This window comes from Dicentrarchus labrax, unplaced genomic scaffold, assembly GCF_905237075.1.
Source record: "Dicentrarchus labrax unplaced genomic scaffold, dlabrax2021, whole genome shotgun sequence".
NCBI classification, from domain to species: Eukaryota; Metazoa; Chordata; class Actinopteri; family Moronidae; genus Dicentrarchus; species Dicentrarchus labrax.
In genome coordinates this window covers 16,402,681-16,414,926 of record NW_026136715.1, presented here as the reverse complement: position 1 = coordinate 16,414,926, position 12,246 = coordinate 16,402,681, and the positions used below count along the sequence as shown (strand labels likewise).

Below are 12,246 nucleotides of genomic sequence, written 5' to 3'. Positions count from 1 at the left end.
ACAAGCAAAAGTACTCAAATAAAAGTTAAGGGTTGCTATTAAAAATAAAAGTATCAAAAGTAAAACTATTCATAATGCAGCATTATTGGATGATTATTTAGGCAATAACGTTAAACAACACGGTAATACTATAGATGTTGTTTTTATTTTTTAACAATGTTATATAGTATTGGGTAGTTAATCAATAATACATCTTATTTTATAATATATTTTGCATGTACAATCTTAATCTGCAAAGTAACCAGTGGCTATCTTTAGCTGTCATATAAATGTCAAAACTAGTAAAAAGTACAACATTTAATTCTGAATTGTAGTGAAAAAGATACTTTACTGCTTCACTTCAAAAATAGCAGGAACTGGAAGTATAAAAGTGCAGTACTTGAGCAAATGTCAATTTACCAAGACGTGAATTTTAAGATATTTGTTGTGGAAATATAATTTCATTCTTCCATGGAAAGTCGCAGAAAAGAGATACATTTTGGATCATTAATACCATTGCTGTTTGTATTTTTCTTAGTTAAGCCAACTACAAATATACTTTTGAAATGTTTTCAATTATAAGCATATATCAAATACATATAAACATATAAAGTAGTAATATAAAAGTATTATATAAACAAACATGAAGTCATATATTTATTTTCATGCTCTGCAGTATGGTCTGAGAGAAACTGAAGGCAGCATTAGAGGTCATTCTTAATTCCTGCAGATGCACATCTTTTTTATTGTAGAAAATGTCTTTACTCCAGAATAAAGCAAGGTTATATCATAAGTTTGGTTGGAGCAGAATACATTAGCAAAAGCTAGAGCAAATATAACTCACAAATTGGCAAATAACATTGTAAGATTGAAATGGATGTCTGGTCTAATAAAAGGAGAGCCAAATAAAAAATAAAATAAGAAAAGTAATATAGAAAATAATGAAAATACACACTCACAGTTACGTAAAATGCACACAGTCTCACACACCTACAACAATTGTAACTTTATCCACAGTTTGGTTCTTACATCATTTTGAAATACACTGTTGGGCCTTCAAAATACAGAGTATCCCCAATATGGAGACTTTGTATTGCACTATTAGGTTTGGCAATCTAACATATGACAAATAATACTACATAAAATTGTCACGTTTTACATTATTTAAACATCCTTCAGTAATCCAGGTTATATTTTGTAATAAAAAAAAATTGAATTCAACAGCCCCTCTGTGTTTTCTGTGACTCCGTCTGTTGGACCTACATTGATGTCAAACAGTTTATCTAAAACATTTCCTCTTGCCTTCGGTTCATCATCTGAATTAAGCATCATCGGAGTCTTCCTCTTCTCTTTGCTGGTGTGAAGACGATGACTTAAGAGGAACCGAGTCAAATCCATCTGATGTCCTCTGAAAGCACATTGATGATAATACAAAGCATTAAAAGTTGACTCATCCGTAGCTCAGTATGTGTGTGAATGGAGGGGTAACTGACCTCTCGTGAGAAGGACTTCATTTTCTTGGTGAAGAAGGATTTCTTGGTGAGGTACATGATGTCGTCCTCTGCATCCTCTCCCTCCATTATTGCGCAGCTGTCTGCAGTGGGCAGCTCACACTCTTTATCCCCAGAGTTCATCATCAGCTTAGAGTACTTATACTGCAACCTGCAGACAGAGGGTGACAGGAATCGCATCTTGGCCACAAAAATTACAGTTTTGTCTTTGGAGTTTTTATACGATTAGCTTAGATTTCAGCCTTAAACTTAAAGTATGATATATCAGTGCTTCAACAAAACACCAAAGGAGATGTGAAGCACAGCGTTCTCACTTGCGTGTCTTCTTCCAGAAATAGCAGCTGATACTGATGAGCAGCACAGCAGCAATCGTTCCCGTGGAAACACCAAATTTTAGCCAGAAATCCAGAGTCACACAAGCACTGACTTTTTGTGCTGGTAGAGACTCTCCTCCGTAACACTGCAACGGCTGCTGCCACACATAGGTGGTTCTCTGAAACACACACACACACACACACACACACACACACACACACACACACACACACACACACACACACACAGATTGGTCATCAGTTAAGTACTTGAATCCTGATGTTTTCAGTATTTTCCTGAACTGAATGAATGAATTGAATTGTTCAACATTTTGGGAAATGCACTTAGATGAGAAGATCTTTCTTTGGCTCTGACATATTTTTTTTAATCTCTCAGTATCTGTCTGGTGGATGGGACCTGTGATGGATTTGTGGGGTTGAGAAGGTAAAATTATTTTTGTCAGTATGTCCATGGCTGTGCCGCACTACCTGTATTCCCTGGATGCAAGCGCTGACAATCTCTCTGTAGTGGTTTTTGGTGCAGAGTGGACATGCATGCTGGCTCTCCCACAGAAAGTGGAAAGTACAACCATCACATGTCCCCTCTGAACAGTTACTGTGGAGGAAAACAAGGAAAGAGAGATGATTACAAGCTTTACGTGATAAAAACAACCATCACGGAGTCACTTTGTTCAGATTTACATAACTCATTAGTGCTGCTGTAATATATCAGGGTGCGAACTACAGGGAGACAAGACAAGAGCTCCCCTAAATAGCCCTCCCGAAAGCCCTGGTAGCCTATAGTTCGCACACTGAATACAGTATGTGTGTCAAATCAAATGTTGTCTGGACAACTCTCATAATGTCAATAGCTGGGTTCAGTCACAGTGAAAGACACCTTGGCAGCGTGATGAGGTCTTTAGCCGTCACTGTGGGGTTGCATCTAAGTCTGATGGCGGCTGACCTTCCTTGTTTACAAGCCTGAGTTGTCTCACTCGACCTGAAAACATCAAAAACATGACAAACATAAAGGTCTTAACTTCCACCATGTGATGTATTTTAAGACTTTGATTCTTAATTATATTCCATAATCAAACAAATGCCATTCAGCATCAAATATTTACAATTTAAAATCTTCGAACTGAAAGCACCACAATTGATGAATGAAACAAAATATATGAGAAATTGTGTTTTACTTGTAGTAGAATATGACATCTAGCAGGCCAGACGCAGAGGGAAACATCCATTTTGGAGAGGAGATGCTACTGAGGGTTGTGTCAGTGGTCACACCTTCAGAATAAAAGGACATATAACTTATTTATTACATTTATGATTTATGACACACAATGTAAACCAGTGGTTGCAACATTTTTTGCTAGCAACCCTACAAAGCAATGAGTAATTGCATCACAGGCTGCATATGTTTGTGAGAGGTGTGAGCCATTTCTTAGACTGTTGTTTAATTTTTAGAAGCTGAAGAGGTAAAACTACACTTTTAAATATGAAACTATACAGTAATGAGACTAAGAGTCAATAGCCACATTAACGGTGGTACTTTGGCCTCACGGTGCTTTGAGCTAAAGCCTAACGTCAGCATGCAAGCACAATGTCAACACTAATGTTTATCTTAGTTTAGTTTATTAGCATGCTAACATTTGCTAATTAGCAATAAATACAAAACATACAGATGGGAATGACATTAGTTTTGCAGGTATTTGGTCATAAAAATGTTGGACAAATTAAAATTTTGATCTGATGATGAATGAAAAGTCAGAGGATCACCAACATTATTACTATTCATCCTGAGGGGGATACGAATATGTGTACTTCCTAGAAATCTATCCAATAGTTGTTGAGACAGTTTATATTAGACCACGAATGGCAACCTCATGGTGGTGCTAGTGGAAAAGTCAAAGGAACACCAAAAATCATTAGCATTTGTAAAAACAAATTAAACATAATCTATCAGATTATTGTCTTATTTTGTACTCCAATAATAATCAAACATCCCAATGGTTTCAGCTTGTGATGGTTTGTGGGGGTCCCAGACCCTTGGTTGGGAGCAACTGTAACAATGAACAGAAATGTTTTGGAGCGTATAACTTAGTTCAATTCTGTCACAATTTAGATTTCATCCTACATCCCAGCAGACTAAACAACACACCATGAACTAGTAACTGAAGCTAGTGGTCGATTCGACACACATTAATTGACAGCCACAGCACACATGTTACATTCAGCCAGAAGCCGTCAAGGTCTGAAAGCCAGAATTTTCCAATCCAAAATTGCTCAGTTTTTGGAGCACTGACACACATTGACACTGAGAAATAGAAATTTGGCACACCCCGGTACAACACACCACCATGTGGGCTTACATAAAAGAGACAAGGGTGTTTTATAGTTCATCATACACCGCCAGCGTGGGTTGCCCTTAATTAATATCAGGACATTTATCTGCAAATGATCAAATCTGGTGTTAAAAAGATCTTAAACACATATCAGTCCGTACCAATGAGTGAGTCACCAATAAGGAAAGGCTGGGAGGACACCACGCTCTGACTCCTGATGTCAGAGGGAACCACGGTGGACTGACAGACGTAACCTTTAACCTCTCTCCCGCTCTCTGTTACGTTGTCCACACAGGTAGCCGGTACCCTGCCCTGTAAGAGACAGCAGGTTAAAATGCACATCAAACTAAATTCTCAAACAAAAACCAAAGTCATCAGGATCACAGCTTCTCACCTCTTTCCCACACAGACCCAAATTAAAGCGATGGAAATATCGCAGGCCTTTGTTGGTGAAGCGGGGGCTGCTGTGGAAGCCGGTGACGTTGGCCAGAGGAGAGAAATCATAGTGCAGCAGCGCTCCTCCTGTCGTCTGCACGTCCAACGCACAGTCACTGAGGCAAGCCGTGTGGGCCTAATATGGAGAGATACTTACATTTAAATATACACCATACATCAATAACCTCATGTAACAGCTGTGGGAATCCTAAATAAGACAACTAGTAAATGCCAATATTAGCTGCAACGTACGCAGAGGCATGTAGACGTCTCATTCTGTAGAGGGCGTCTCATCAGTGAATCTTTATTTTGATCTTTTGTGTTTTTAGAGCTGTACCTTTTTATTTTTGCTAGTTTAAACTTATAAAAGCCAGCATAACCATAGCCAGCATTAACTCTGGTAAATTAACTAAACAATTCATATTAATACATATGATATAGATACATTCAGGGCCATAGTCAGGGTTTTAGAAATGCTCAAATTCCCCAAAATGCACCACCCCACCTTCCTTTTTTTTTTTTTTTTTGTAGAGCCAGCACATTTTTTTCACATTTTATTTATTAATTTAACTGTCCAATTATATTATGTGTATTCCCCCAGTGATGGTTTTTAGTCTAGTAGTATAATATTTGTTGAAAGTAAACATTAAAACCACCAGAGTCACCTTGCATACATTCATGCACTGATAGACTTAGTCTGGGCTTTGTATTTGGAGTATTCCCATTACCTTGTTTCTCTCTGTGTTTGGTCCACACTGAACACAAGCAGCCTCTCCGACAGCATGATCGGCCTTGATGAAGGTGTTTGGGGGGCAGCTCTTACACACCCCCGTCCCACTGACCATGTAGTGCCCCGTTGGGCAAGGAACACAGGTGGAGCCGGCCTTTGCAGAGCTCAGGGCACAGCGGCGGCACTGAGAGGCCACACCTCCAATCACATTAGTGATGTGGATGGAGTAGATCTTTGCAACATCAGCACTGTACTTCCTCTCCTGAGGGAAGAGAAACACAAGGTACCAGCTGAGTCGCTCTACACGCAATGTACCGGTCTGTGCTGCAGAGGTCATTCTGATATTTTCAAAGTGGACACACGGCTCCAGACTGCCCTCTAGAGATCACTGCAATAACTGGGGGCAAACTCACCATCACCGGGCTAGAATATCAGCAGAAGCAAAGATGTCCATCAAAACAAATTCTAGTGATTATTTAAAACAATTACAGCAATTATTTATGAATAAATGTACAGTATTTGTGATGAATCTTCTTGTCCTCTTGCAAATCATCATGCATAATAAATCAAAAAACCTTCATAATGGCTAATGTGTCAGGCTTTCTCTTAAATGTACCTATAGTTCTTCTGACTGTCACTAAGTTAACTTTTAAAACAGAAGTACAACATTATGTACCGAGGGAGATAAGAAAAAAGAGCAAACAATGAGAGAAACAAAAGTATATGTATTTGTATAAAATAGCCTGTATGTATATAAATACAAACAAATATAAAGCTATAGGATGAAGAGAACTAAAATTCACTTTTTGTTAACCTATTTCTTTAAAAAAAATTACTTTTAAGGCTGGGGGAGAGAAGCTGTAAGAAGGTCATAGATCAAGAGCGACATTCGGGGTGTGTGATTGTCACTCACCACGTTAAAGTCCTCCGTTCGTTGAAATGTCCAGGTGAAGCTGGTGCTGCTGTTCCTCTGGATCAGGTAGGAGTACGACTGTTTCCTGTTGCTGCCTTTCCACTCCTCCACTACATCATTATTCCACTGATTATAACCCTGCAGACAAAACACACATATATACTTCATATGTATTCATACTGTCATGCTTTACTTCTTTATATACATCCATCCTGAAGCATGTTTGTGAGAATAAATGTTCCCTCACCGCCAGGAAGTAAAATTTGCAGTCAGCTGTACACATGGTCTCAAAGACAAAGGTGATGCGAGATAGTTCACTTCTTTCACTGTCTGTGGCCATGGACTGAGGCAGCCTGTGGACAGTGACATTTCATTCAGCTTTTTTCAACTGGGATAAAGTGTATATACATATATACAGGTTTTTATGTGTAATCCCTTTAACAGACATATTTGACATTTAACCTGTATCCAGGGACACTGAGAGTGAGCATCAGGTAGTCTGAGTCCTGATCCCCGGGGGTTGTGTAGACATACTCTCCAGCCACCTCCCATGCTGTCATTACACATAAAAAAACAGCTCACACAATGATACTGTCTAGCAATGCAGACAATAATTCAGGTGGTCCCATTTGTTTGTTATTTTATGAGAGATACATCCTGTATTTCATTCTCTATCTCTCTTGGTCCTCATCTTTCATTCTTCTTTTCTGGATAATTACTTTTTGGGTGTTTAATTGTGCTTATGTGCTATCCTTCAACCACTGGCTGCTTTGGCACCTCTGGTACCCTTGTGTGTCTCACCCGTGCTGTGTTCGGAGTCGCTGAACTCTCGACGGAAGATTGAGCTCTTCATGTTGTTCGGCATTATGTTCCACCATTTGTACTCGAAATCCACCACTGGTTCCGTCCCAACAGGGCACTTGGTACAGGCTAAGAGTGAACATTATGGTATTATGTGAGGGCATACAAACCATTTGGAAAGAAGATAAATAGGACTGGAGCTGATTCATTTGCAGCCTTCAATAGTGCAAACAATAGTATCTTAAGTGTATTCAAAATTGCAATTTCTCCGAGAATCCTGATTCAGCTGCACATTCATTACAACATTAAGTTTGAATATTACAATAAGAAATTACAGCCTTTATGAACACGTGCAAAAATCCATTTAAAATCAGTTTGTGACTTCAAGTGATTCCTTCATAATTGTTTCAGTACTATGTGTTTTCTGTCATTTGTGTCTGGACTTTATATACTTTTTTACATATATCAGGAAGTATAAGTAATTTAGGAGATTTTTACAGTGACACCACTGTTGAACTTTTTATTTTGGTTGGTCCATCTACAGAAAATTTCTAGAGAATTTGAAACATTTCAACAGCTTTTTAGTTGAGATTCAACAACCATTTCTGATATTACACCACTATGGTTAAGGTTTGGCTAGGTTAGGGTAGTTCATGGATTGTCAGATATACTCTGTAGATGATCTGTCAAACAGTTGAAATGTAACGAATAGTCAATGAACCTGAATCTATAGGCAGGATATTCAAAGAAAATGAGCTTTTATTAAAATCATATTAATTGATATTTAGTCACAAAGGATGAGCGTCTTTGGTAGGTATAAATGTGTACAGTACAAAATAATCTACTCAGTCTGACATGTGTGTAAGACAGCGTATAAGGAGTGTAGTGATTCTGCACCTGTTCCATTTGAGTAGAAACCTTCATCGCAGGGTTCACAGGTAGAAGAGTTGGTGACAAAGAAACCCGGGTTACATGGAGGACAGGTTTGCTTCTCCCCTGATGCAGGCAGCTTCACAGCTCCCTCAACAGTCTCACTGCAGATCTTAGGCTCGTTCCACTTGTACATGAGCTGAGTCTGAGACACACACAGCAAGACAAACATGAATACATGAAAGAAGCTGCCGGTTTTTCCACAGCAGACACAATCAGCCCAGACAATTTATATTTACAGAAACCCGATAGTTACAGCAGATGGTTGCTAGCCAGATAAATCTCTCTGTGTTCACCTCTACTGAACCTGCTGCATCCACACACGTCATATAATTTCCTACCTTTCCCTCAGAGTCACAGGGAGTGTGGGTGTAGAAGTAGTCACTGTTTGTACATGCAGGTCTCGGTTTGCAGCTCCCTGAACCAGCCTCTGGAAAAATACAAAAACCAGGCCAGGGGAAACAGCGGGCGTGGACGAGGGAAAACACACAGCTCACATTAAGATCCAGTGATAAGACTAATCTCACACACTCAAGCAGTAAATGCAGTATTTGCATGCAGACTTATGTGTGTGGAAACATGCAAATACGTAATGGTTGTAAGTTTAGAGATATCTGCAAGAATTATGTCAAGTTAATGAGTCAGTGATATGAGTCTTTGTGGGCGGGATCAGAAATGCAAACATGCAGACCTGCATATTTGTCTTCTTCACACTGATGGCAAACAGTGGCACCCTTGTTGGAGTAGGTCTGAGCAGGACAAGGGGTACAGCGGGCAGATCCTGGTTTTGCACTGTGGGTGCCGGGTTTACAATGGAAACACTCTGATGTGTAGGCCACCCCTGAAAGAAAACCATCAATCAACTTGTAATTATTAACAACAAAAAGGAGTTCAGGGGTGAACAAATGTTTAAAACGGCTGTCCACAAAGAACTACAGGCGATGCTCTACCTGAGATGGCAATGTTTCTCAACATAACAGGTTTGACAGCACTGCCCTGCAGACTATACGCAGTGGTTCTCCAGTACAGCACGTTGTTGCCGCTGCTCAGCTCAACCTGCACAGGGTTAATGTGAAAAATTGAGAGCTTTTATAATATGAATTCTCCAGTAAATGGCAAACAGATGGCAGCATGTGTAATGAAGTGATGAAGCAACAAACCTTGTACTGGCTCCAGTTGCTCTCAGATATCTTCATCCACCGGTTCTCAGAGTCTGTAGACTGACACTGGTCATTCTGAACCTAAAAGTTTTGGGGGAAACGAGCCAGAGGTTACATCCCGCATAAAAACAGCTATCTATGTCAACATCGAAGAGACATTTTTAATAACACTTACAAAGAACTCAAAGTAAATGCTGCCGTCGGGGTAGAAATATTCAAAGGACACAGTTCCAGGTTTCTTCAGGCTCACAGCGTAGGACAGCGTTGCAGTGCACTCGTCTGTGTTTGAGGATACATAATCACCCTTTGGTGTCCATGTTGAGCTGGAGAAACATCAGCAGCAGAAACAGTGAGAGCTATGATTGATGACAAAAGCGAGACGCATGAAAGAAAAATGCTTTTAAAATAAAGAAAAGGCGAGGCATGTACTAACTTGGAGCAGTCTGTGTGGACGTCCCTATCGTTTGTGTTCATTCCGTGGGTGACAAAACCAGACGGCAGGCTGTCCCACTCATCAAAGGCCACGCCGGTGCCCAGAGAGTAGGTGCCTGCAGCACACTTCTGGCACTGCTGCGACTGCATGTTGAGGTACTCCCCCTCACTACAAGAGAAGGCTACAAGAGGAAAATAAAATGAGGATGAAAATGTGGTAACAATTTATCATTTACACATTACAGCTGTGATACAGAGGGTGTGAAATGATATGTAAGAGTAGGACACTCACTGCACTGAGTGCCTTTGACTGGATCTGGGAGGCCTGTGCATATGTCAGCTTTGTTGGGAACCGCCACTCTCCATCGTGACCCGAGTACGTCACACTCTGTGTACTCAAAGTGATAATCTGACTGCAGGGACCAAACACAGGTGTGAGTTTCACACAGCAAGATAAAAACACACCATATGCATCAAATCCATTGAACAGAACAGAATACATTTTATTGATACATTAATACGCAAGTCAGCATGCATGTGAGGAGAAACAAGAGTTTTATTTAAAAAGGGGTCACCAGATTGTTTTATACTTCTGGAATTTGTTTTACAAAACCAGGCAAACCTCTTTTCCAAATAAAAGTTGAGGCTAATATTTGCCCAGGAAGCCGTCTCAACTGTTGTTTTAATCTCACTCATCAAGGATGTGCTGCAGACTCCCTTCAGGGTTTATTTACTTAGCCAAGGGGTATAAATGCTGATTCGTCCAATCCTTCTGTAAACATTTAATTTTAGTGTTGTTGCAGGAGTTTGGGGACAGCGGGAGCTCAGGTGCAAAGCTTTGGCTGTACTTGTTTGTCGGGCTTTGACACCTTTTGGAGATACTTACAGTAGGTGACTGACAAACACCATCCTACCCTTATTAATATAATTTGGGTTGTGACATAAAGGTTATCTTGTTGATCTGATATCCTCTGAAACATGTCATGAATACTGAGCAGTGTAATCTTGGTCAGCAGTTAGCTGTAATATTTGAAGGAAAGTCATTCAGGACAATAATCAGAGGCAGAGGAGTGTGTTCAGTGGCAGACTGCTGTCCCAATCCAGCTCCACCAACAGACTGAAAAACTCTTTCATCCCCCTGGCCATAAGACTGTACAACAGCTCTCAGTAAAGGCAGGGAGGACAACAGATAATAGACAATAGACAATTTCTACCTCCATTTGCACTGTTTTACTTCCATTTGCACTGTTTACTGTAGCTACGATTAATTTTATATATATTATATATATATAATATTTTATCTTTTATTTTATTTTTAATTTTATTCTTAAGGTTAGGGTTTTTAATTTTAGTTTAATGTATGTTTAATGTATGTAATGTATGTTTTGTATTTTGTATGCTACTGGATACTTGAATTTCCCTCTGGATGAATAAAGTATCTATCTATCTCTATCTATCTAATCCAAGCCCACACACGGCCTTGTGGGATTAATAGTTAACAGAAATACAGCAGCAGCAGCACTCCTCCGGGTCTGTGTTTTTCATTTAGAGCTGCTACATTAGCTGTGGCTGGGGTATCGGATGAACACAGGTCTGGGTGGGAGGATCTGATGTAAAAATGCATCAAGGTGGAGATGTTCTGTAGCTTAATCGCCTCCTTTAAACAAACATGAGGAAACCAAGGCAACGGGACATAATGACCTGCTGGGCACCATGGCGGTGGACTGGCATGGAAACAAACTCACCGGATTAAAGTAGCTTTTCCCCCAAAATCATCCTCATCTATGAGCTCGACAGACTCCAGATAAAACAGAATATTAACACAACTTCTCCCTCACACCTCTGATAAAAAAAGAAATGTTTGGAGTATTATCAGACGGTACTGTTGTTATGCAAACCAGATATAGAAGGGTGAGGAGAGCAGAGCAGACGGTGTAACATATGGAAACTCTAGTAAAATAAGTGTGTGATAACCACAACACCGAGGCGAGCAGAAGTATATGTGGTAGGCCAGTGTTATAGTATCCTATTGGATTGTACCTCCTCAAACGTCCCATCATAAAATGTACACTTCTTTTTATTTGGGTTTAATTTTTATGACTAAAGAGGCAATCCTCCAATAATACAACATTTAAGCATAGCAAGGTAACATGTCTCCTTGCATTATCAGACATATGTGTAACTGAGTGAAGCTGTTTAAGGGGCCTCATGTCAGCTATCTGTCTGGTAAAATATCTGGCCCCAAAGGGCAACAAATTTCTTATTTTGCTAGATTTAATATAATTTTCATCAATAAGTAATTTACACATTAAACTGTCATAATAAGAATAAGTGAGTTGACAAATAATTTTAGCTTTGGGTGGCTTGTTATTCATAACAAGGCTAATTAAAAAATATGAGTCCCCTCACCTCTTTGCACATGGGCAAATCCGCAGAGGTTTGTGCAAGAAGCAGCCACAATAAAAGGTGGCTCAGGTGTGTCCGGCCTCCCTGCATCGTCGCCTCCTGTCAGTGCTGAAGTGATGGAGACGGAGGAGCAGAGGGCTGGCCTGCGCCCTCAGGTGCTGCTGGAGGCGGGGCTTCACTCTGAACGGTGGACAAACACTGGGAGGTGATTGGCTGAGTCACCTCTGACTCATCGTTTAATACGCAGGTTGACGTGTATTTTACCTGCCTTCTGCTAGTATTATTAT

At 39.9% G+C, this 12,246-nt stretch overlaps 1 protein-coding gene across 1 annotated transcript; it reads right to left on the bottom strand.

The window, feature by feature from the left end:
• Positions 1 to 126: 126 nt before the first annotated feature.
• elapor1 (endosome-lysosome associated apoptosis and autophagy regulator 1) lies at positions 127 to 12,091 on the bottom strand. The gene is made up of 22 exons (XM_051424288.1): positions 11,963 to 12,091; positions 9,846 to 9,966; positions 9,555 to 9,735; positions 9,297 to 9,444; positions 9,122 to 9,202; positions 8,912 to 9,017; positions 8,653 to 8,802; positions 8,303 to 8,391; positions 7,929 to 8,106; positions 7,032 to 7,160; positions 6,693 to 6,783; positions 6,478 to 6,583; positions 6,231 to 6,368; positions 5,316 to 5,579; positions 4,547 to 4,723; positions 4,314 to 4,464; positions 3,001 to 3,094; positions 2,703 to 2,804; positions 2,294 to 2,420; positions 1,805 to 1,983; positions 1,473 to 1,641; positions 127 to 1,387 (listed from the first exon to the last, which is right to left on the bottom strand). The coding sequence occupies exons 1-22, from the start codon at positions 12,047 to 12,049 to the stop codon at positions 1,301 to 1,303; spliced, it is 2,955 nt and encodes a 984-aa protein (XP_051280248.1). The 5' UTR covers positions 12,050 to 12,091; the 3' UTR covers positions 127 to 1,300.
• Positions 12,092 to 12,246: the final 155 nt, after the last annotated feature.